Source organism: Ornithodoros turicata, chromosome 1 (genome assembly GCF_037126465.1).
Source record: "Ornithodoros turicata isolate Travis chromosome 1, ASM3712646v1, whole genome shotgun sequence".
Classification (NCBI taxonomy): domain Eukaryota; kingdom Metazoa; phylum Arthropoda; class Arachnida; order Ixodida; family Argasidae; genus Ornithodoros; species Ornithodoros turicata.
Window position 1 is genome coordinate 116,884,723 of NC_088201.1, and position 25,996 is coordinate 116,910,718.

The 25,996-nt window shown below is 45.6% G+C and overlaps 1 protein-coding gene across 1 annotated transcript in view; it reads left to right on the forward strand.

The window, feature by feature from the left end:
* The window catches only part of LOC135383963 (uncharacterized), a 298,299-nt gene that overhangs the window by 229,414 nt on the left and 42,889 nt on the right, over nt 1-25,996 (forward strand). The window contains exons 14-19 of the mRNA XM_064613239.1: nt 5,880-6,036; nt 10,033-10,106; nt 10,570-10,648; nt 10,737-10,793; nt 20,357-20,431; nt 24,167-24,232. Coding sequence (XP_064469309.1) covers nt 5,880-6,036; nt 10,033-10,106; nt 10,570-10,648; nt 10,737-10,793; nt 20,357-20,431; nt 24,167-24,232 — 508 coding nt within the window. The remainder of the gene's footprint in view (nt 1-5,879; nt 6,037-10,032; nt 10,107-10,569; nt 10,649-10,736; nt 10,794-20,356; nt 20,432-24,166; nt 24,233-25,996) is intronic.

Sequence of the window (25,996 nt, forward strand, 5' to 3'; positions counted from 1 at the left end):
ACACTGTGCTCTATGCTCGCGTGTTGGCCAAAGTAGCCTAATTAAAATTTGATCCTGCTACCTGGATATGCAGTTTCTCAACTAACCGTAACTGTGGCGACAACTCGTGAGGAGCACCTATCGTATCGCCACCATGCAGCATTTGTTATGTTACAATCGCTTCAAATTTTAATCTAGTCAAAAGCAAGGCCTTTTGGTGATCGGTCTTGTATGATTACGTGCCCCTCCGTTATGTAACACCACACTGGGTTCTTCAACCTATGAGAGATAAATAAATATATTGCCAAGTAAATTGTCTACAAGGCTCGTTATTCCATTTCACCACACTACCACAAGCAGTTGTTAGAGTAGTGGCCCAGGGTATGAAGCTCGCCACTAATCACCATTCAAACAAAGTTCATAATGTAAAATCCTTTACTCAGAACACCGGCTTAACACAACAATTAAGAATAAAGAGAGTAAACGTTTCATTGCCTATCCAGGTGGCATCATCCCTCCAACAGAGAACAATCACAAACAACATCAAAGGAGTCAAATCGGTGGTCCGCATTCCTTTCATCCAACGTATTTCATACGCTATTTGGAGGGCACTGTGCCCCTCAGGCATTTTGACTGTGCATATCAAGTTGAGTGCATAGAATGTGATGCAACCTACATTGGCGAGATAGACAAAAGACGTGGGACAAGACTAAAAGAGCCAGTTGCCAGGGCTACTAATGCTTAGCTTAACTAAACAGGACCGAATCAGTCTACCACTGCTGTCCTAAGGGACATATATTTTGATGGTGCAGTAACCTTTGCTCATGACTAGCGATGGGGCCCTAGAAAGTTCTTAGAATCCTGCTTTATCAGGTGTGATGCTTCAGCCTGTAATACATACCGTGGCCCCCTATCGGATGTGTAAGATTCTCTCTTAGATAGGCTGATGTGCTCATCTTTGGCCTCTGTTGTACTGATGATGCCACCCGGATAGGCGACAAAACGTTTACGCTCTGTTTTTATTCGTTGTGTTGAGCGGTGTTTGCAGTAAAGGACGCTACATTATCAGGTTGTCACCCGGCTTTTGGAATATATTTTCAAACAAAGTTGTTGTTTTACAAAGCTCAATACATTGCAGAAATAATTCTTGTTGCCTATTGTTTTGGGGGTGCCATTCTTGCAGTCACATGAAGCACTGAAGGGCCAATTTAAAAAGTAAAGGCAGTCTGATTTATGTTCTTGCCGACATGGCACAGCGTATGTACGGGGTAGCTCCATTTCAGAAGCCTGAGAACACTCAAAGCAATTAGTGTGCTAGCATCAGATATGGTGTACAGCATTACATATTTGCTTTTGCTAGGGCGACTAAGAAGGGTGGATAGAAAGGCAGTTACAACCTGTTTCCACAAAAGACACTCAGATTCATTAGCAATTTCCTCCAAGAGAGCCAAGGCTTTTTCTAGATTACTAGAACATGGGTACCTGGTTATAAATAACAAGAATTCATCTACCAGAAGTCAGTGTTTCAGACACCCTGCTTTCCATCAACACTATTAAAAGCTGTGTCCCCCAAACCTGCACAAAATTCCTGGAGAGTCTTTACTGGACACTGTTGCTGTCCCTCTCACCAGGTGCTCTATATGAACCCAAATCACAGTTCTGGATGCACTGCCTGAGCTAACTTTAGCATGCTTTCCCAACACGAATGGTAACTGCTATGAGGAGTGTTGTACTTACTGAAAGCAACATGAAATGCTGTACCTTGACAGGTAATGTTGATATCCTTCTTAAGACCATACAGAGATGTTCCTTGCTCCCTTTCTTCCAAATCTTACTATCGGACGCAAGCCCACTTGCCACCAAGCCAATGAGTTGTGCCTCACAGTCAGTGCAATCAAGGGAATCTATCACTGAGGCTCAGAAAAGCTGTTTTCCATCGGGATCTGATCCAGCACTGAGCCGTGAGTAGCACTGTGAAAGTACCAGGGTTTCTTCGAATTTTAGATGTGCCAGCGTTTGTTTTCCTCCCCTCCTTCTTTTTATGTAGTAGCTGATTACTTTAGTCTTGTACTGCTTTGGAGATTGAAGATGTGGAGATGATGTAAGAGGTGGAACTAGGCTTTATGCAAAATGAAGCAAAGTGTGACTATGTACAAATCTTCTGAGAATGTTTATGTATCATTCACACAAAGGGAGGATACGTGATCTTTTTCCGGTTTTGATATTTATTTATTTATGAATATATCTCAAAGACCATTGCAGGCATTACATGAGGGGGGACATCAACATGGGTCACTTAACAAATACGGAAGTTACAAGGAACATACATTTTTGGAAGACAAGACTCTATTTTTCGTTCGTTCATCAGTCTTGCTGAAGAAATTGTTCACTGTAGCAATGGTACACAATGTCACGAAAGGAGTGCTCATCTATCGTTCCGCAAGACTCATTAAAAAGGACTAGTGTTGTGTTTCAACACAACATGTTGAACTCATGAACCATGCATTATCCTGAGAGCTATAGATCATCCTAAATACAGATGCTGAATTATTTTAAATGTGATAGACGAGCTGTGCGAAGAGGTACCCCCAGTTAGGATCTTGGGTACTTGAAGCCTGTGGCATTTTCTGTGGGAAAGGCTTGCCAGACCCTCTTCACTGCACAGGCTGGGATGACCATGATCTTGTTTTTCCCAAGCTTGTGCCATACTCACCTTGCAAACTGGCGATATGCAGTGTATCTGCATCGTCTACACAGATGTACATAAAATATAGTTTAGGCAAATAGGTAACCGGTTACAGTGTGTGTGCAATGTCATTTCTACATGTACCTGAGAGCAACTGCAGTTTACCTGCCCACACCTTGTACATTACTACACATGCTGTGTTCTTTTAGAACCCAACATTGTTTTACTTTTCACTGAATCGACAATTAAGAACACTCAATATCGCTAAAAACCTACGCTAAAACCTTATGCACAGGGCAATACATAAAAACGTGACTCAGGACACAGCACACTGACAATTACAAAATTGCCTATATTGGTTTTCTCCAGTTCAGAGTCGTGTATAGCCTCTTTATGTGCTGCGCCCTGTACTGGAGTTTTTAACGACTTTATTGCAGGACCAAACCAGTTTTGGGCGCCCAAATTTTAAATCGTTCGACAAGGACACATGTGACTTACTTGTGAATATAGTCGCTCATAGGTTAGCGCTGCCCACGGAGTTCAATATGCGACCTTCAGGACAGCCATATTGAAGAATAGAAGTTGGAAATCTTTGTGGGTTGTAATGCACTCGTACTGCAGTCATTCGGCAGTGTTTTCGAGCTCCTTGCAGCACAAGCATTCGATCTCCTTCGGCATTATGACACACCAGCCACACCGGCACCATGAACAGCAAGTGCGCATCAGATATCAGAACACGAAATTTCTGAGAACGTTTACATGTTCGGTCACAGTGTGCGTTAAAAAGCTCATCGCTTACCTGAAGACAGGCGACTCATCCTGTTTGCTTCATCTGTGACTGATGTTCGTAGAGCTCTAACTTCGTCTCGCATTCGCGGTATCGGCGACGTTTCGAAAGCCTACCGAGCTGTTCAGCACGCAGAATTTTCTTCTCGATCGCAGAAAGGTCAGAAACAAGTTCCGGGCTCGAAGTCTCCGCATTTCTTCCTTCGACGTCCATATTGAAGATCGCTCTCCGGACGGATGCCGGCGCTCTCACAAACTCACTAACAACAGAACTTCCGGTCCGGGCGCCCAATGAAACGTGGCCCTCGTGATTTCGTCACGCACACGGAAATTGGCGGATGTCCACTGCAAAGAGGCTAGATTTCGGCCCCGATTGCGCGAGTTGAGGGGGAAAAGCAAAGCCGGTTTTCAGCTCCCCGTTTGGCAAACTTTACCTCCGCGCACAGCCAAAATATTTCGCGTGTGGCTTGGAGGCATATTATACCTTCGTAATAGATGCAAACGAAAGATTTGTCGAACTTCTGGTCAGAGTCCCTTTAAACCAGTAATCCTCAAGTTGTTGCTGATTTCAGCTGCTGTGACTGTTTCGTCTGACCAAGCTCAGGTTTCTTCAAACTCGTAGCAAATAACTTGCCTGTATTCTCTGAGAACCTGTGCATATACAACCACGGACTATACGGCTGAGCAGCCCCACATTTGTCGTTCATATGTTCATTTTCTGTGCAAGTTCGCGCAGACACTTACCTGCAACTTCAATCTTGTCGTCGAACAATGCAGGTACCGTAGCCCTTTTCAGAGGCTTTTGGAATTCGAATCGGTCGTCACGTTAACGTCCTCATAATATTCTGGTGCAAAACGCTCCGAGAACACACGACAGTTGTCTTGATAAGTTCAGAGCACCCAACCACTGGTTTCGTACCATTCAATCACGCACGAAATCGACTGGGAAGTACGTACGAAACATCTTTGTTGTCGTCGGACTTGCTCGAACAGCGAGAAGCACGGCATTCTGACAATTCTCTCACATCTCATCTCTCAGAGGTGACATTAGACGAAGTTGTGTGTACTGACCAGATAAAAGAAAATGATGGTGCTCAAATTTAGACGAAGGGAATGGTGCTCGTACAAACGGGCGACTGTCGATTTTGCTTTCACACTGGCGATTTCGCTTTCACACTGGCGATTGCGAAACTGAGCAAGTAGGCAAGTCAAGAAGCACCAAAGCGAAAGGTAACCTCGACGTCAGTGGTTCAAGCGGACGATAGAACGGCAAAAAAAAAAAAAAAGAGAGAGAGAAAGAAAAGGAAACAGATAAATGTATCCGTAAGTACATGGTATGCGTCCAAACGGTTTTTGGGTGCTCGTGCAATAGGCTCCAACCGTTTCGCCTGCTCGTTTTTGTTGTGATCTGTCACACTGAATTTTCCCCGGAGCTGACTTCTAAGACCTGATATCAGCCCATCATTCAACAGAACTTCAAGATCACGTGAACGAATGAACCCATCGACCTACGTTTTGACGCCTTCTTCGAGTATGTGAAACCATACCACGAAATTTTTGTATGCATGCTTTGCGACATATCGGCCACTCTGCTGTGTCAGACGTATTCTGCTTCCCGTTAGCATTATTCGCCGGTGTCAGACGTATTCTGCTTCCCGTTAGCATTATTCGCCGGCATCGCTGTATTTTTTTTTTTTGTTCTCTTTCTTGTTTTCAAAGAATTTCCACTTACGCACTCATCGTGCTCCTACTACATGTATGCGTTGATGGTGAGCTACAGTTGAAAAAGCCACCGGATTTCTCCTCAACTCGCTTCAGCTGGAACTCGAACACGGAGGGGTAAAGAACAAACAGCAGTTTGTCTTTTGTACTCTGTCTTCGCCTAAGCTCTTGCTTCATCTTCAATAGATTTCGGCCACAGGCTTGGCTGCTTGGCTAGTATTATTTAGCTTCTCTTTTAAAGTAGTATGGAAGACACGTGCAGCACATATTCGCTTACCTCATGATATAGACATACTAGATTCAGGAACTGCCACGCATGATATTTCTTCATTCATTCATTGTTCCGATTGGCTGCTGAGGGTCGTCTGGTAGCACGCGAGAGCAAGGCTGCTGTGCGCCAAATAAAACTAGAAAATCATAGCAAGAAAAAGAGGGCCTACAGTATTTTGCGAGAAACGTAACATCACAGAGTGGCATTGGTATGAAGGACTGTTCCCGGCCCGTGAGCGTGAAATAACTCTTGTGCATCAGCATTGCACTACACTCCTGCTCTCTGAGCGCGTCCCGCGGCTGGTAATTTTAATTTCCACTATTTGCCACCGTAGTTTTGCGTGCTCTTCCAGGCGGCATAAACTCAACCCCTATTTGCTTTGTTTCGTTACTGTTGCCTGTCTCTACTAACGGTTCTTCATCTCAAATACAACAGAGCTGTCGTGGCGTCGTTTCCCATCTGTGCCGTGCTCATGCTGGTAGCGACTGCAATAATGATACTGTCTCTCACTATCACCAACTACGCCTGTCGCCCGTTCAGCAAGCTGGTTTATGAAACACCTGACATTATTCAACAAACCTTACTCGATGATGTAAGTGAACTCTCAGTTCCCGAAATCGAAAGAGCAGTAAACAGTACGTTAGAAAATATTAAAATTTGGACAGAATCCAATTCACTATGTATTCACAAAAACGAAGGCAATGTTTTTTTGGACCCAGAAACAAGGTACTTCGTGACGACATCAATGTTTTTTTTTATGTTGGTTGACAATTTGAAACGGTGTCGTTGTTTAAAATACTAGATCTAATACTCTCAGAAACTTTAACTTGGAATATGCATGTAATCTGCGTCGCGAAAAAACTTGCTGCAGTGACTGGGATTTTGAGTAAACATCGACCCTTATTGCCGTAAAAGGTGACGATTGCAGATATACAGGGTGTTTCCTTCAATCTGCAACACATTTTCATCAAAAGGGGAGTTGCCTTAGGGCGGTTTTACTTTGGCACTGGATTACTCGACGGGGCTGCTACTAGGAAAATATTTTTTCGCTCAATTAGGGATCTAATTAACAGATATATTTAATCAGCTTTTTAATTATTGACTTTAGAGAGCACATTGCTATTGCAATATTAAAGCATGGTCACCACATGATCCGCTCGAACCACTTATGAAGCACTAAAGTAATCCTAGCGCGTGCTATAGCCCCAAGTATTTCACCTCGGCCGTCCGCTAGAAACAGAAAGTGAAAAGGAAAGAGAAAGTAATCGCCAAAGGAGCGACGGTGACTTCGATATCTCTGCCTTTACGTACCGTCACAAAAAACTACGTTGGACGGTAAAAATCGTAATGCTTCGCGATCTTTGTTTACTTTGCTTTTCTTTTTTTGCTTGCAAAGAACTTCATCATCTGCATCGCCACTACATATCAGCGCTTATCGTACCGGGGAAGGTTCAAGAGCTATGTTGGGCAGAATGAAATTACTGATACGGCAGGCGACTGCAAACACGTGAAAGAACGAAAGGAACGAAAAACAAAAACAAAAACAAAACAAAGATCGTGAAACATACCGTGATAAGGGTTTCCCAACATCGCCATGACGTTTTTCTGGGGGCGGAGATATCGACGTCACCGTCGCTCGTTTTGTGATCACTTTCTGTTTCTAGCGGACGGCCGAGGTGAAATACCTGGGTCTATAGGACGCCCTGAGATTACCGTAGTGCCTCATCAATGGTTCGAGCGGATCATGTGGTGACCAGGCCTTAATAATTCAACTGCAATGTGCTATCTAAAGTCAATAATTAAGAAGTTGATTACAATATATCTGTTAATTAGTCCCCCAACTTAGGACAAAGTTGGATTCCTAGTAGCAGCCCCATCGAGTAGTCGAATGCCAAATGTAGAACCGCCCTAAGGAAACTCCCCTTTTTATGAAAATTTTTTGCAGATAAAAGGAAACATCCTGTATAGCGCGTTGTTGTACTCGCGATATAGCTACTGTTTTTTAGTTTGGGGTACAGTCACTGTTGCAAGAATAAACCAGCTGTGTGTACTGCAAAAAAGAGCAGTTAGAGTGGTGCTGGCCTAGTCCGTTTTTCCAATTCGACAAATTTATTTAATCTTTACGGGATTATTCCAGGGTTTAAGCTTTATCACTATAAGTTGACCTGAACGGTTTTAACATGCATCAAGGAAAAATAACGTAGCTTTTCTTGAATTTTGTAACCCATGTATGCGAGCATATTGTTACACTACCGGAAGGGAGCTGTGATATTTAAATAAATATTGTTATCAATATTCATGATGACGAATAGCAGCAAGAAGACGAGGACAGGGTAGAAGTAGACAGGACGACTGCAGAGTCTACTGTCTACTTCTACCCTGTCCTCGTCTTCTTGCTGCTATTCGTCATCATGAACCTATACCAACTACCCCGGATTGTTCCTATTGTGCATCAATATACAATCAGTTTATTGTTAGGAACGTTGACCTTCTGTGGCTACTAAAGGAGTACATTATTTCACCCGTTTTTCTTGTGATAAGCATTCGTGTTGCTTGGGAAGTTACAGTTGAAATTGGGTGTCGTCATATTGTGTTTTCAGTGTAAAATTGCTTGTTGCTTGTAAAGTAATATTTTCGTTGTATGATACTGCATATTGGTTGTACAGTGTGGTGTTAGAGACAAAATGTCCCAGCTGGCTGCGAACACACACTTTCACTATATTTTTTTTTCACACCACACGGTGGGGCCACGGTATGAGGACATCAGAAAATTCCATGGTCGTCGTATTAATTATTTTCCATTATTAACTTTTCAATTATTAGAGATAGAGGCTCGGTTCAAATGTAACATTGGTAGATCTCGTTCCCCTGATGCCATTGCCGTTCTCAGATTCGAAATTGGCCCAGCCGCTGCTCCACAGTCCTTTGCCGAAAAACCATGTATTTTTCATTGTTTTGTTTATTTTCGGGCTCGCATAGGCGCGCGTTGCCCTCGCCTTATGGTGTGACAGATGCACAGACACTCTCGAAGCTGCAGTTGCAAAATTTGCAAGTGACCGGAAAGGGAACGAAAGCTAGGGGCGTTCTATCGGCGACCTTGAGACCTTGGGGGAGTGTCTGCCTCTGAAGCTTGCTTATCGAATGGCTTTTTTTTTGGGACACAAATCAACCTAACCAACGATCCGCATTGGCAAAAAAGAAAGAAAGAAAAATAAAAGACGTGGCACCGTCTGATACAGTGCGAGTGGTTATCGTTTCGCCATTGGTACTGGGCATGCAGCAGTCATATCTGAATTTTGCAACTGGTAATTGGAAAGTTAATTAGTGCAAACGAATTATTGCGACGACCAATGAATTTTATGATGCCCTCATAAGGTGGGCTGACCGCTGTAGAACCTGTCACCATTGGTGGAATTAAGGCAATTTAATTTGAACACAGTAAAAAAAAATATGTTCGCAGTTAGCTGGGACACTCTCTATCCCTGCATAATCAGCTGCTGTACTGTCAGCGGGAAGAGGAGCCTCGTCAAGCCTGAGTGGCATTCTACTCTCTTTTCTCCCGAAAAGGAAATAGTTCAATTCAACCTGTTTTATGGGAGCACGTGCAAGTTAGTTTAGCAAACGTTACACATTGCGGTCTCACTGTAAAAATAGAAGACAGGGTTTGGCCCACCCCAAACTTTGCAGACTGGTGGTGTTTTATTGGAATTTTTTGTAGGCGCTATGGCCATGCAGAAAGAGAATTAAAAATCAAGCAAAATCTCCTGACATGCATTTTCAATGGCTTATTCCACACGAAGACTGCCATTTTTCTTGGGTCTGCTTCACATTCACATCGTTTCAAACAGGCAGCGCTGCCTATAAGGATGTGACATGCCCATTCTAATGTCATGCGATAATCCTCCTCCTACTCCTGTATTTTGGCGTCACATGTGCGTGGTGAGATGAAAATGAAGCGCACACAAGAAAAAATACCAGCTCCTGTGGCGTAGTGGATAGGGTGGCCGCTTTCCACGCCGAGACTCAGAGGTGACACGGGTTCAAATCCTGTCGCCAGCTGTGTTGTCTGAGGTTTTTTTTACCTGGGTTTTCCGAAGACTTTCCAGACGAATGCCGGCCCAGTTCCCCCTAAAGTCGGCCCAGGACGTATACTAACCCCTCTGTCCCACACTCCTTCGTGCTGTCCTCTCTCCATCTGTGCACGTCCGTACTCCGCTCATAGCCACAGTTTCTTCGCGGCGGTAACACGGAATTTAAAAAAAAAGAAAAGAAAATGGCAGCTTTTGCGTGAGATGGGCCATAGGAAATGCCTAGAGTGAGATATTGCTTGATTTTTAATTTTCCTTCTACAGGACCATAACACTCACAAAAAAGTTCCAACAAAACTTGAGACAAATGACTCCCAGTCTGCAAAGTTCGGGGTTGGCTAAACCCGTCTTCTATTTCTGCGATGAGATCAAAATGTGTAACGTTTCTACACTAACCTGTATTTGAATGCCGCATTTTTTCAGAGGCGTTTTACATTTGCTGTATGGTGCTACGAGTGTCTACACAGATATATTATAGAGAAAAATGACTTGTTTTCTAGACTCTGGCGTATTTGTGGTCGCAGCACAATCGCGGAAAATGGTTTGGCAAGTTTCTGGCTGGAACAGTGCTCACGTGAGTTGCAGTATAACAACTGGTTCCTTCATATCACCATTGGACTCAACTAGACAGTTTCATATTAGGTTCAACTGAACTTCGGCGTGTGAATGAAGTGTTTAAGGAGTATTTGTTGATTTGATTTGATTTGGGTTTTGGGAGTAATTGTGCCACAAGATAACGAGCATGTTTGGGGAGTGATAGGTGTGCTCTCCTACGAAAAGGTGAACAAAGTTGTATTGAAATAAATTGTAGAGCGCAACATATCCCATCCCCTGTCAACAACAACGGCGAAAAGAACAACCGAACGCTGGAGGTCATCCATAATGATCCATCCAGATCGCAAACACGTATTGCGGTTTGGGGTTATTTATACAAAATGGCTACCTTTGTAAGCTAATCAAGGAATGGCAGTAAAGAACGAAACTTGGGATAAAAGCTTGGAATTTTCTATCTCGTCAAAGTCCTGTTATTGTTACAGAAAATGTCACGGAGGACGTCTCTTTGACGTTATCCACGATGATTTCGATGTCGCCTTGATTGGATTCCTCAACGAGACGGTAAGCTGTGCGTCACCAGTGCGAGACACGTGTTGATGCACCATTTTGCCCTTTTGTACCTGGTATGCATATCGCCTTTCTTATACAGGAAAATATACAGCACCTTCTGGTCTCCTTGGCTATTGATCCTCGCATGATTCTTGGAGTAAGCATTGGAATTCATTCCCCAGCTTCCTAATGTAAGAAACACTAATGGCTTAGCTGAAACCGATATTTGTCGTCGGAGCAAAAAACTATTATACGAACGGATATTACGAGCACTCTATGCAAAAGCGGGAAAACCCACTCAATTAGTTCTGGTAAAAATAAAAAAAAACAGTGTCTCCGAATCGTACTTGGAATGTGCAGGCTGCCGCGGTCAATCAGCTACAAATTACCCGACATTATCATCTGGAGCACTTGTAACGTCGCTCATCGCGGGATACGGGCACGCGATGAGCGTCGCTACAAGTGCTCCACATCGTCCCCGACGATGATAACCACACGTATGGAGCATCAGCTTCAGTCTCACCAGCGCGGCCATGGAGATAGGCCACCTCATCGCCTCTAGGTGGCATACCATCACCGCCGGTCAGGACTCAGGTGGAGGAACAACACCTCCTCTACACACTGCGGCACATCGAATGCATATATGTATATGCTTGTTATACGAAGAATGGCACACTATTTGCTCACTCAAACGCGAGGACATATGTCCAAAAACTAACACTTTGAAAAAGAAAAACAAAACTCTGCAAGCTCACTAACCGTTCAACTGTTTGAATCGAACTTCAATCCTATCGTCGTCACAGTGGAACCTGGTATCCGAGCTTCTACAGCTTGCTTCATGTTGAAGAATCCTGCTTTTTAGGAAATTAGAAACCTAGATGCCCCCCCCCCCCCCCCCCCGCACACGTTGCCATACATCTCTCTTCTCGGAACCCAAAGTCTACATGATAATGGAAATTAGAAGTTGCGTTTCAGCCTTGGTACATCACTCTACTGTTCTACTGTTCTACACACTACTGTTCTCCTGTACATTAGACGGTCATCACCAACTGAATTACGAATACAATACGAATGTTATTGGCTGATAAAATAGCATATAGGCAGGCGACCTCTTAAACGAAATCTGTCGAAGAAAAATCCTGGGCTTGGACGACACGGATGACTAGAAGGACCAACATAGAGAACCCTGACGAGGAATGAAAATTTACTCAAGACAGCACAAGTCTTTCTTTGCTTTTTCCACAATACACTGTAAAAAAAACATACAGTGACAGTAGCCTCAACGTAGAAGGGAAAGGCGTCAGAGCGCAATAAATACCGGGTGTTTCACGAGCGATCCACCGTTGAATAGTTCGTAAAGAGGTGGCGTATCGATACCTTCCTTTTGACTTGTGTTTTTGACACAGCATCGGTGTGGCATCTTCTATCAACAGTAAGGCGAGTAACGTTACTCCAACATTAATCGTTGATGACACTAAAAACAAATAATACGAAGTGTTGCCGCATTTTTTTTTATTCTTTTTGAATATTTTTAGCTTGAGGTCCCGACACGAACAAGGGCTCCGTAAGCGTGCGGAGTAAAATTTCAGTTAGTGAACTAAGGTTAGGATGTTTATTTAATTAGCGGGCGTATGCAAACGAGCCGCTCATATTCAATTCATGGCCGATGTCCCAAGTATCGTTACTGAACTGAAAGTTCTTCGGTGGTGCCACCTGTTTATCAATTACGCCGCCTGGGGACCTCCGTGAAACACCCGGTATATATAGAGAGGGCAGAGTACCAGATGATTATGAGGTTCGATCCTGTTGTAAAATCAAACACAAAGATCAGTTTGTAAGATGCAGGTCTGACGTAGTGTAAGAAATTCCGCTTTCGTGGTCAGACTGGGCGATGCGTAAACACGAGGCTTCGTTAGCACAGATACAACATAACTGTCAGATCCAGAACGCTATACGCGCATTCAGTTGATTGCAGCTGCGATGTTTTGTTTTGTGATAGTCATAAGAGTAAAGTGTGAGAGGCTTTTCTGGTTGCGGAAGAAATGAAGCGTGTTAGCATGCCGTCTATTTTGACTGAAAGTGAAAGGGAATTTGTCAGGGGCTTGAAGGCGCGTATGTGGCGTATGTCGTCAAGTCTTCGTCGTCTGGATTCTTTTGTTTCTTTTTATTTTTAACAATCACTTATCATGGAACGTCCATACCAACAGGACCAACCTGACACGTGTGTTATGTGTATGATGGTGAATAAATTTTTGTTACACGGATGGGCCGGGCCCTCACAAGCGCATGCCTTCACTCGCCATCACCTTCACGGCCCTCGAATGCGTGCCTTTACTGGCCCTCACCCTCACGCCCCCACTTTGGAGCGTTACCCTCACGGGCCTTGGCTTGAATAAAATCAATTCAAACCCTCACGATCTCTCCATCAGAAGCCTTCAACTCAACGACCCAACTACCGGCAGGGTGCACTTTAAAGGGCTGGTGTGCACATTTTTGGCAATTTCGTCTATGTCGCGCTCGGAACAGCGAGGCGTCCCAGGCTGATTGATTACTTGGTGACATGGTGCCAGCGACCCAACTACCGGCAGGGTGCACTTTAAATGACTGGAGTGCACGTTTCTGGCAATTTCGTCTATGTCGCACTGGGAACACAGCGAAGCGTCCTAAGCAGACTGATTACTTGGTGATATGGTGTCAGCGAGCCAACTACAGGCAGGGTGCACTTTAAAGGGCTGGTGTGGACGTTTATGATGATTTAGTCTATGTCGCGCTCGGAACACAGCAAGGCGTTCTAAGCTGACTGATTACTTGGTGATGTGGTGCCAGTGACCCAACTACCGACAAGATGCACTTTAAAGGGCTGGTGTGGTGTGGACGTTTATGACAAGTTGGTCAATGGCGCGCTCGGAACACAGCGAAGCGTCCTAAGCAGACTGATTACTCGGTGATATGGTGCCAGTGACCCAACTACCGACAAGGTGCACTTTAAAGGGCTGGTGTGGACGTTTATGACAATTTGGTCTATGTCGCGCTCGGAACACAACGAGGCGTCCTAAGCAGACTGAGTATTCGGTGATATGGTGCCAGCGAGCCAACTACCGGCAGGGTGCACTTTAAATGACTGGTGCGGACGTTTATGACAATTTGGTCTATGTCGCGCTCGGAACACAGCGACGCGTCCTAGGCTGACTGATTACTTGGTGATATGGTGCCAGCGACCCAACTACCGGCAGAGTGCACTTTAAAGGGCTGGTGCGGACATTTCTGGCAATTTCGTCTATGTCGCGCTCGGAACACAGCGACGCGTCCTAGGCTGACTGATTACTTGGTGATATGGTGCCAGCGACCCAACTACCGGCAGAGTGCACTTTAAAGGGCTGGTGTGGACATTTCTGGCAATTTCGTCTATGTCGCACTGGGAACAGAGGGAAGCGTCCTAAGCAGACTGATCACTCGGTGATATGGTGCCAGCGAGCCAACTACCGGCAGGGTGCACTTTAAAGGGCTGGTGTGGACGTTTATGATGATTTAGTCTATGTCGCGCTCGGAACACAGCAAGGCGTTCTAAGCTGACTGATTACTTGGTGATGTGGTGCCAGTGACCCAACTACCGACAAGGTGCACTTTAAAGGGCTGGTGTGGTGTGGACGTTTATGACAAGTTGGTCAATGGCGCGCTCGGAACACAGCGAAGCGTCCTAAGCAGACTGATTACTCGGTGATATGGTGCGAGTGACCCAACTACCGACAAGGTGCACTTTAAAGGGCTGGTGTGGACGTTTATGACAATTTGGTCTATGTCGCGCTCGGAACACAGCGAGGCGTCCTAGGCTGACTGATTACTCGGTGATATGGTGCCGGCGACCCAACTACCGGCAGGGTGCACTTTAAATGAGTGGTGTGGACATTTCTGGCAATTTCGTCTATGTCGCGCTCGGAACACAGCGAGCTGTTCTAAGCTGACCGATTATTTGGTGATATGGTGCCAGCGAGCCAACTCCCGGCAGGGTGCACTTTAAGGGGCTGGTGTGGATGTTTATGACAATTTGGTCTCTGTCGCTCTCGCAACACAGCGAGGCATCCTAAGCTGACTGATTACTTGGTGATATGATGCCAGCGACCCAACTACCCAACTACCGGCAGGGTGCACTTTAAATGACTGGTGTGGACGTTTCTGGCAATTTCGTCTATGTCGCCCTGAGAACACAGCGAAGGCTCCCGAGCTGACGCATTAGTTGGTTATACGGTACCAGCGACCCAACTACCAGGAGGGTGTACTTTAAAGGGCTGGGGTGCACGTTTTTGGCCATTACGTCGATGTCGCGCTGGGAACACAGCGAAGCGTCCTAAGCAGACTGATTACTCGGTGATATGGTGCCAGCGTGCCAACTACCTGCAGGGTGCACTTTAAAGGGCTGGTGTGCACGTTTTTGGCAATTACGTCGATGTCGCTCTGGGAACGCAGCGAAGCGTGCCGAGCTGACTGATTAGTTGGTGATATCTGATGTGGTACCAGTCACCTAACAACCGGCAGAGAGAACTTTAAAGGGCTAGTGTGCACATTTTGGGCAGTTACATCGATGTCGTGCTGGTAACACAGCGAAGCCTCCCGAGATGACTCATTAGTTGGTGATATATCTGATATGGTACCAGCCACCCAACTACCGGCAGAGAGAACTTTAAAGGGCTGGGGTGCATGTTTTTGTCAATTTCTTCTATGTCGAGCTGGGAACACAGCGAAGCGTCCCGAGGTGACTAATTAGTTGCTGATATATCTGATATGGTACCAGCCACCCAACTGCCGGCAGAGAGAAATTTAAAGGGCTAGTGTACACATTATGGGCACTTACGTCGATGTCGCGCTGGGAATACAGCGAAGCGTCCCGAGCTGAATCATTAGTTGGTTATACGGTACCAGCGACCCAACCCTAGTGAAAAGACCCCTCAGGTCTAATGTGTTATGGGACTGAGAGGTCCTCTCAGGCAGGTGGACCTCTCAGGTTGAGAGGACCTCTCAGAAGCTAATGCCCAGATTTGACATCTGAACATAAATGTTCAATTTCGCCGTCTACGCTGCACCTGTCGTCGGAGCGGTACAATCATACAGTGCTATGATACACCAGACATAGATACAGACAAGTGCATGTCACAAAACTCAACATATATTGAGTTCCTTCGATTGTACAGATACACTCAAGGCATGCACACTGCTATCAGATTATCTAACAGTTATTTCAAATGTCTTGCAGAATTGTGAATATCTAATATTTTTTGAAGCATCGTTCGCAAGAAACTACACGAAACGGTAAGTAGCAGCAACAGAAACTAGATTTAGCACTTACATGTCTACGAAAGTATACAGTCATCATCAACACATACTGTCGTATTCCACAAAGCGTGAGCTCATGGACACATATTCACAATGTCCGTACAGCGACGATGAAAAATATTGTTGAGGAACTCTGCTTCTCGGTTATCAAGTTCGTCTGTTTTACGTATACTTGGGGACTCGCGATGCACTGTCTAGTTTCCCCTGCTTGCGTAAGGCGCCAACTAACTGGCAAGATTGGGTTCTCACCACCTGTCGCTTCGTACGAGATTCATCTGTTAGAAATACAATTTCAACATGTCAGTGTCAGTCACTGTGTAGGCATGGAAATATATAACATACCGTTTGGCACAAAGCACCGTTGGTAACCTAACGTGGTTGGTAATCTTCCTATCGGCGCTCATAATGCGTGTCTGCGAACAGTGGTAAAAGCGTAAAGTGAAGAGGAATGCCTGTCACTCACAAAACCATATTTGACACACGGTCTACATACCTCAAAAACAGTTAGAACCCCGAAGACAACACGCAAATTACTTGAGATCCGCGGCCGACGTCCTCAAACTTCAACGTTTCAAAACTGACTGATTGAACCGCTGGCGACTGGCCGAAACGCTTCTACTTACGTGCAGTGCAATAATGCACGGATTGTAAGAACAATAGCTTCAAGGAGGAACGGCAATACAAGGTTATCACGGCACCTGTTCCTTGGAGGAATAATCCACAACCATGTGAAATCCTGCGAACTCTTTTGCAAAGCGGACGAGGTAGCATGTCCCGGGGCACGGAAAACATGTAGCAACTTGCTCTAGGAGGTGTTGCACGACGTACCAGAGCTGTCTGAGAGGTCCCCCCCCTCCCCCAAAACCGCTCAGGGCTACCTGAATTTATTCTACAACGTCTTCCAGATTTTCTCTAAAATGTCCTCTCAGACCCCTCTGGGCTGCCTGAAAGCTCCTAAAACACCTTTCAGATTTTTTTCTGAAAGCCCTCTCAGACCCTTCAGAAGTGCTAAAGGGTCCTACCAGACCTTTCAAGATTTCTTGAAATGTCCTCTCAGACCTCTCAGGAAATTTTGAGACACATTTTCGATAGGGAACTACCAGCAGGGTGTACTTTAAAGGGCTGGGGTGCATGTTTTTGGCAATTTCGTGTACGTCGCGGTCGGAACACAGCTGAAGCGTCCTAAGCTGACTGATTACTTGGTGACATGGTACCCGACACCCAACTACCGGCCCAACCCAACTGTAACAATGTGGGGCACTTTCCCACAGGTGCATTGGCACTGTTGGCTGCGAATTTCGGAAGAACGCTGCAGAGCAGCCCTTTTAAGCGGTCGGGAAGGCTCCTATCCCGGTGCAAGGACGATATCTGTAACCATGCATGACACTTTCCCACAGGGACTTGGGTAGTGTTGGCTGCTAATTCCCAAAGAATGCAGCACAGGAGCCATTTAATGCTGTCGGAAAGGCTCGTATCTTTGTGCAAGAACCATATCGGCAACCATGTAGGACACTTCCCACAAGGACCTTGGCAGTGTTGGGCGCCAATTCCCGAAGAACTCCGCACAGCAGCCATTTAAAGTAGTCGAAAGGCTCCTATCGTGGTGCAAGAACCATAACTGTAACCATGTGGGGTTCTTTACCACTGGGATATTGTCACTGTTGGTCGAGAATTTCCAAAGAATGCGGCACAGGAGCCCTTTAAAACGGTCGGGAAAGCTCCTATCGCGGTTGAAGAACCATATCTGAAACCATTTGGGATACACCATCGACCTGGGATATTGCTAATGTGAGCAGAGTATTCCCAGAAGCAGGGCACAGCAACCCTTTAAAGCGGTCAAAACTGCTGTGATCGCGGCAGAAGAACCATATCTGTGACCATTTGGGGCGGTCCACCAAACCGTAATGTGCGCACCAGTCCCATCGTGAAAGTGAAAGCACTTGAGGGTGAGGCCTGTTAATAGGAGGGAAGATGTATAAGGAATGGAGATGAGGGCGGTCAGTCCCTGCTGGGCGATGAGGTGCATGATGGTGAAGTCCCGTGGGGCCACTGATGGCACCACATCACCAAGTAATCAGTCAGCTGATGACGCTTGGCTGTGTTTCCAGCGCGACATAGACGAAATTGCCAAAAACGCGCACACCCGCCCATTAAAGTGCACCGTGCTGGTAGTTGTGTCGCTGACACCATATCACCAAGTAATCAGAGAGCTCAGGATGCCTCGCTGTCTTCCCAGCGCGACATAGACGAAATTGCTAAACACGTGCACACCAGCACTTTAAAGTGCACCCTGCCGGTATTTGGGTCGCTGGCACCATATCACCAAGTAATCAGTCAGCTCAGGAGGCTTCGCTGTGTTTCCAGCGCGACATAGATGAAATTGCCAAAAACGTGGGCACCAGCCATTTAAAGTGCGCCCTGTCGGTAGTTGTGTCGCTGGCACCATATCACCAAGTAATCCGTCAGCTCAGTACGCTTCGCTGTGTCCCCAGCGCGACATAGACGAAGTAGCCATAAACGTCCACACCAGCCCTTGAACGTGCACCCGGCCGGTAGTTGCGTCGCAGACACCATATCACCAAGTAAGCAGTCAGCTTAGGACGCTTCGGTTTGTTCCCAGCGCGACGTAGACAAAATTGCTGAAAACGTGCACACCACCACTTTAAAGTGCACCCTGCCGGTAGTTTTGTCTCTGGCACCACATCACCCACTAATCCGTCAGCTCAAGACGCTTCGCTGTGTTCTCAGCGCGACGTGGACGAAATTGCTAAAAACGTGCACACCACCCCTTTAAAGGAGCAGTCTAGAGGCACACAACTTTGTTTCTGTTTTTGCTCGGTATGGAATGTTAGGCGCCAGAAAACAGTTTTCCCAGAATTAGCGCAACCGTAGCGAAATTGGGTCGCCTGCAATAGCCACCGAATTCCCAGTGCGCAAAATACCCTCCTTAGCCTTCAGGATAGACACGTGATGAGCGCCGCCACGCTCATCGCTATGTGACGCGATTGGTAGGGTTGCTCCTCATTGGAACTGGGGTCACATGATCGAGGTGAGCAACACCGCGCAGGCCGGAGCGTCTCCTTCCGCTTCGAAGACACCAGGCGTTCTCCGGCTGCGTGATGTCCGAAACGGAGGATTTGAAGGCTGTCTACGACACGACCTCGATTTTTTGGGACCGCTGACACCACGGGAAGAACGAGTGGTGCAGCCCGAAATTAACTGTGTGTTGTACAACGATACCCCAGTGCTTCCCGACAGTGTGCAACCTCTCTGACCGTTTTCACCGCACAGTTGGTTCCGTGGCTAACAGGTCACGCCACAATACAGCAGTCATCGCTTCCTTTCTGCTAGTGTGGGGTCTGAGATTGCACAGAAGCCACGGATATATTTCTCTTGTGATTGCAACCTTATTTTGTCAGGCTGCATATGTGCTTTTTTTTAGAAAACGTGATATCAATCATATAAAGAATAGAACTCATCAAGGAACAGCTCGCAATGTTCGTAGCAGACGGTTTTTCCTGCCAACGAATGAGGGGGCTCTCTACTGTAAACGTTACACTAGGGTGGGTGATTTGAGAAAGTGGGTGGGCGATTTTGCAAATAATTGCGACACGGTGAAACAATTTTGGACAAAAATATCTTGTGGGAATGCTTTTCATATACTGCTTTACAAGATGGCAGCAGTTTTTGGCCATGTTAGATACCACTTTAAAGCTCCTTTAAACTGCACCATGCCTACATGTACACTTTTCAGATGGCTGCGCTGCAAACACAGCAACGCGTTTTCGGTATCAATAGATAGATACCCTGGCCACCCCATACACACAAAAAAGTAAAAATTCACTATAATGTGTTTCACTGCTGTCAGTCATATAAGAGCCTTCATACGGTTTTACAACTGCTTGAGTATTAAACTGTATGGGGACTCATCGGTGAGTGCACTCACGATAGGCCTTATGCCTTGAGCGCCGTCACTAGGCTTCGTGTTCCTGACGGCCTCACGTATGAGTACCTTCATAATTTGCGCACGTCTAGCAAGTCTGATTTGACCTGATTTCAGATTGCACTCGTACTGACCTCGCACCCCTCAGGCCTCACCAGTGACTTCACTCACACAGACCTGGCTCCCCTCAGACCTCATGAGTGCACTCACACGAGGCCTCATCAGGGGCAAAACTTCATGAGTGCACTCACGAATGGCCTCGTCGTGGGCTTGCCCTCACTTACCCTCACCACAAAGGCATGAGGTGAGGGTGAGGGGCACTCATGAGGGCCCTCATGAGTGAGTTCGCACAACTATGCTGGTCCCTCTCGATTTTCCTCTAATAGGGAATTCCAGATATTTCCTCATCTCTCCCGTTGTTTCTGTTTCCATTGTCCGTGCCTTCACAGAAAGATCCTCCTGGTGGGAAGCCAACTGTTTATTACGAAGACATGAAAAAGATTCTGTGGGATGGCCTGGACGACGTAAGTCTTTTTCTAGGTTTTGCTCTTGGCATGCAATTGGTGCATTGGAAATTATTGGTATTGCCATATAACACCGAGTAACACTGGCATCCCAACGACACTGGCGTAGCCGGGGGGGCTCTAGGACAGGCGGGGGGCTACGGGTGGGCTCGAGCCCCCCTACCTGCCATAGACTGACCCGCGCAAATCATGCAAATCCGAGGAGAAAAAGTAATATATAAAGGGAGGGGGGGGGGGGTTCCAGCGGCACGATCGCAAGAGTTATTGCAGTTACCGGCGTCTGTCTAACCAGCATAGTTAAATACTTTTGAAACTATGAGCTTTTCGAGCTACTTGAAACCTCGTGAGGCGGCCTCACAGCTCATGACACCATATATAAATTCATTATTAAACGTTCAAATATTATGTATTTTCATTTCTCATCTCGCTGTGTGTGCAAGCATGAGTTTGTGGGCGTATGCAGGATCAGCGGAGGAGCGAGGATTTTTTTTTTAATGTATCGAGCCCCCTCTACATTGGAGGTCTGGCTACGCCACTGCCCAATCCAAAAAAATCCATAATACATCCGTAATCCATAAAAAACCGGACCTCTTCGCCCCTACTGTGCGAAGATATGACAGCAATATATGTATCATCCCCCAAATTCATCATCTCGCAATAAAGTTGTTGCTGTCCTTCGTGCAAAGGGCCCGTAACGTTTTCACGGTTCTTTTCAGCACACGCACACAGAAAATGTCATTCACACCTGGTCTATTCAGAGAGCGACAACATATAATCAATTTTTTATTATCACTAACGTACGTTAGGAAAGCGCGCACATCTTTCGCTCATTAAACGCTCATCAATCAGAAAGACAATTCATTTACTGTAATTATTTTTGTTACACAATATCCTAAATGTATCCTAACCGCAAAGCCCTCAACAAACCAAAATGTTCATGACATGTCCAATGCAGAGTCCGCGATAACTATGCACAACTTACATCAGAAAAGGAAATGTTTATGCCTTCGTCGACCTTTTGTCACTGCACAATGAATTTTGTCTAGCCACGGGAGCAGTATTTTTCTCTGTCCTATTTAAGGATACGAGAGAAAGCGGGTATTTCACTGCCTTATATGGGATTGATCCTGTTTTTGAGAATATCAACGGATTCATGCACCAACAGCGACACCTTTATTTCGAGATGACGAATGAACGCATCGTTTTATTTCATTTCATTTTGATATTACTACCTTAAACATCCCATGCGTGTAATTCGTAATTACGAAACTCATTAGTTAAAATTAATGACAGCGGAGTCACAGGAGTATGAGACCACAAGGTGACCGAATATATGCTGTTCTATCGAAATTTAAAAAGTATAATATTCATATGTTACAAATATGTTCTTTTTACATATGTCTTTACATATGTTCCGTTTAAGTAATTGATATTTTATGAAATAGAGTTGTGAGAGCAGTGCGTTATAATGCGATACGGACACTTTGTCTGTAACAATTGGATGACCAGCTTCTAAAAACTCATAAATGGGCTATTGTAAATGGATGTTATTAAACAATCCTCGAACTTTCAGATATATTTTTCATGGTAATGAACCGAGAACTTCGCGGGCGGAGCAAGCATAACGGGCGTTTTACATGCTCCAATACAATGGAAGTGACGCTGAGCTGCTGGCTCGATAAACCGGCAAGATAGGCCTCCTACTATGTGTCCTAACCAGAGGCGGAGAGTTTTCATTTTCCCGGAGGGGGCAAGGGCGCACCGCGAAGTAAGTACTCTGGCGGGGGGAGGGGGCAGATATGTTTATTAAGAAACAAAAAAGAAAGGAAAGGTAAGCCAGATGGATGTCGGCTTGTTATTAAAAAAAGTGAAAGGGGGAAGTCAACAAAGAAAATAAGAAAACAAAAAGAAGGAAAGAAAAGCAAAAGAAAAATGAAGAACACAAAACTAAAGCTGAAGAATCACACACTCTGGCGGGATCCTATGATGTATGCAGAACTGGTATAGAAATATGAGGAAGGAAGAACAGAAAAAACAAAACAAATGAAAAAACAGAGAACGTAAACAGTGAACATGTGCACAATTGAAGGCATTACGCCTTTGAAAACTGAGTGCAAAAAGAACAAAATGTATTGAATCCTCGGTGTTTGACCCGAAATGCGCGCAATATAATGAATATGGTCAATGAAATGGAGCACCGGGAGTTGAACCCGCTCCCAACGAATATGCGTTCCGAAGATGCTACCGTTACACTTCACTGGCAGCTGCTGGTACCTTTTCGACTGCTTCGTTTCATTGATCTGATTGCTTTGGGCGAAATTCAGGCTATGCGTTGTGTCATCCTCTGTGTTTCTTCGCCTCACCTTCTACTGTGATAATGAGTATGGTGGGCGGATACATATTTTACAAATTGCAAGATGCATTTTGGGGTTGGTGCCTTTTCGCTCTTCTGACCCGGGCGCGCCGAGACCCAAAGGTTGGTGTCAGCCTCTTAGCGGGGCTTCCCGGGGGAGGCAGCGCCCCCCTAGTTCATGTTCCGGGGGGGGGGGGGGGGGGCAAGGGCTCCCGCGCCCCCCGCAGTCGGCGCCTATGGTCCTAACACCAGGTAAGGATAACGGACGTATTTTCGTTACCGTTTCCATTTTCGTTACTGCTATAGTTTCGTTTCCGTTATCCGTTTCTGATACCAGCTTTTAATTTTGTTTCCGTTACGTTTCCGTTACTGTTTCCGGTAATGGAATAGCTGTTACAGAGCTACGGGAGGGCAGCCCGTTCGTCTCTGTCAGCACCCTGTTTTGCCCAAGTGCTGCTTTGCTGTCACGCGTACGCACTACACAAGTAATTTCACGTCGTTGGGATGCGCACATCTTGCAAGATTTTTAAAGAAGTGTAGGAACATGTCTTCAGTCAGACTTCTGTCTTTGGAATGCCTTGTCTGGATAACAAGAAGACATCATAGTGCAGCCGACTAAGTCCAGTAGCCCAATAATGGCGTAACCCTTATCCAATGTCACATTCATAGGCGGACGCTCTCAGTAGTAAACAATACTGTCATAGCCACGGTGAAACGAAGAAAGTAAAAAAGAATATATAATATGCTGTCATCCCCGTGATATGGTGGAGTAGACTGCGTGGAGTCTATGTTGTGTAAGTCTCATGTCGTGATGTCATGTAGGTAGGTAATATCACGAGTAGGTAACCGAGTGATGCACCCTCGATATCCAATATAGCGCTTTGTTTCCATGCTGTCGTGTAGTATTTAGAGCATTACGGGGAATGGAGTCATCAAAATACAAAAATGAAGTGATGAGTCTCTGAAATCTCATCGCACAGCAGTGATAGCCATTACCTGAATTCAATACCGGACGATCATTTTGGTTTCCGTTTCTTTTTCCGGTAATGGTGGACTGTGGTATGCGTTTCCGTTTCCGTTATCGTTACCATCTCAAATTTGGGTAATATACCGTTTCTGTTTCCGTTACCATTACCGTTACCCTTACCTGCCTAAGACTATATCACAAATTCTGCAAATGGTGTACATGGCGCAGAGCATGTGTTTAAAAAGTTGATTGATTTCTTCAAGAGACAATTATCCATTGGTTGTGTACGCTGTTGCAGAGAATGCCCACGTGCTCCTATAATGCGCTTTCAAGACTGGAATCTCATCTGTCCTTATAGCTTTTGAGCTGAAACGTCTGTTTTCATTAAAACAACTTGCTTTATTGTTTCTTTTAGATAGTTGACGGCTTCATTTCAGAGAAGATGAAGTCCTTAGTTGAGCAAGACAAAGACCTCTTCCAGGTGAGATGTTCAGATGCACATGACGCCGAAAACGTATTAACGAAATACAACAGGGGTATATCGGAATATTTATCAGCATGGTACATTCACTTCTAACCCGTGGTCAGGATTACCTAAGGAGTCGCCTCCAGGGACTAAGGAGGAATGCGGGATGCCAGCGAAGAAAAAGCAATGCAAGACTTATTCAACAACAAATGAGCAGTTCCATGGGAACATTACTGTGTATATACAGTGAAACTCTTCGTTTGAGCCGTTCCTTCTGGGAAATGGCTTCAAGGAGCATGGAAACCCTCGAGAACAAATATGTCGCGAGAACGAGAAAATAGAATTACAAGCCCTGGGGCACACATTCGCACACAAACTATGAGTACAGCGCGTAATCCTGGTGCGCAAGGGAGTTTTCAATCTCGCAGGTCAGGAAACCTTCTCCCCTCGGCTGCCAGTATGCAACGTCATATGCGTCGCCAATACTAAGGCGAGCGACTTCTTTTTCTTTCTTTCTTCTTGCACTCGCTTTTTGTCCGCCTTTCGCGCGTGTCTAGTGGTCGTCCTCGCTAGCAGATGATTCTTGGTGGCCAACGAAGAGTCCTCTGCCAACCTGACGTTGTAAGACGCGAGGAGCCGCTGGGCGAGCCTGTCGCCGCTGCGCGCTCTCGTGCAAAGAATTTTTTTCAGTAAATTCGCACTTCCCAGAGGACATAATTTGCCTGACGGATCCTGAGGGCAGTATGCTCGTATGGTCTGTAAAAAAAAAGAAGAAAAAGTGTTCCAAGTCCTTTCCATGTTCCTTTAATGTCGGCTCAACGCGATGCATTTTCTCCTTGTTATACATTGCTTGGAACAACTACTCGATTTTGCTTTGCAGTGTTCTGCTGTAACTGTAGAAAGGAAAGCAACAAACACAAAATATCCTGGCGATGCTTAATGGAACGGTAGCATTCGTCCCCATCGATTGCGAAACTGTTGTGGAGTTTTATTCCTCGTTAATCACTGACGATTCACAGAATCATTCACGATGATCACTGAAATTCCATGCGAATTATTGCCGTAGTTTCTGTGCACTTTGATGAAATCATCCGAAGTGCACGCAAGATTCTGACAGTATTTTGGAATGCCTTGTCTGGATAACAAGAAGACATCATAGTGCAGCCGACCAACGGTGACACGCCTCTGGCCCTGAGCTGCCGAACTCGGTGACAATCGTCTGCGCAGCCCCTTAACTACTCAAAAAAATAAAACAGATAAAGAAAGTGCCCTCACAACTCCTTCAGGTAGTTTGTACCTGGGAACCACATCCCTTGTGTGTAAAATTCACGACTTTCAAGAGGCAACTACGCATCACTTCATGTATATGAGGATGAACAATGGCACCAGTTACACGCGTCATGCTTACACCATGAAACAGGATGTGTGGCTTAGTCAGTATCAGCATATGCGCATGCAAGGCGGTCCATGGAGAAGTTCAGTGGCTGCGTCGTAGACACACTAGACCGCTCGCTGCATCAAGAGTACGGAAAAGGGGAACGGAATCGTGGTGATTGCAAGGAACGGAAAGGGGTACAATACGTCATTTTTTAGAACTTCAGTAGCGCCACAAAACTACTCTCCAAACAAAACAATCGAGCTTCCCTCAGCGACATGGTAAAGAACGCACAGAGAGACACAAAAAGGGATAGGACAGCGTTCGACTAACAACACATCTTCTGTCTATTTTCTGAAACGTCTAATTTGGAAGGTCGCGCAAGGCAAAAGTGAGCTCAGGCT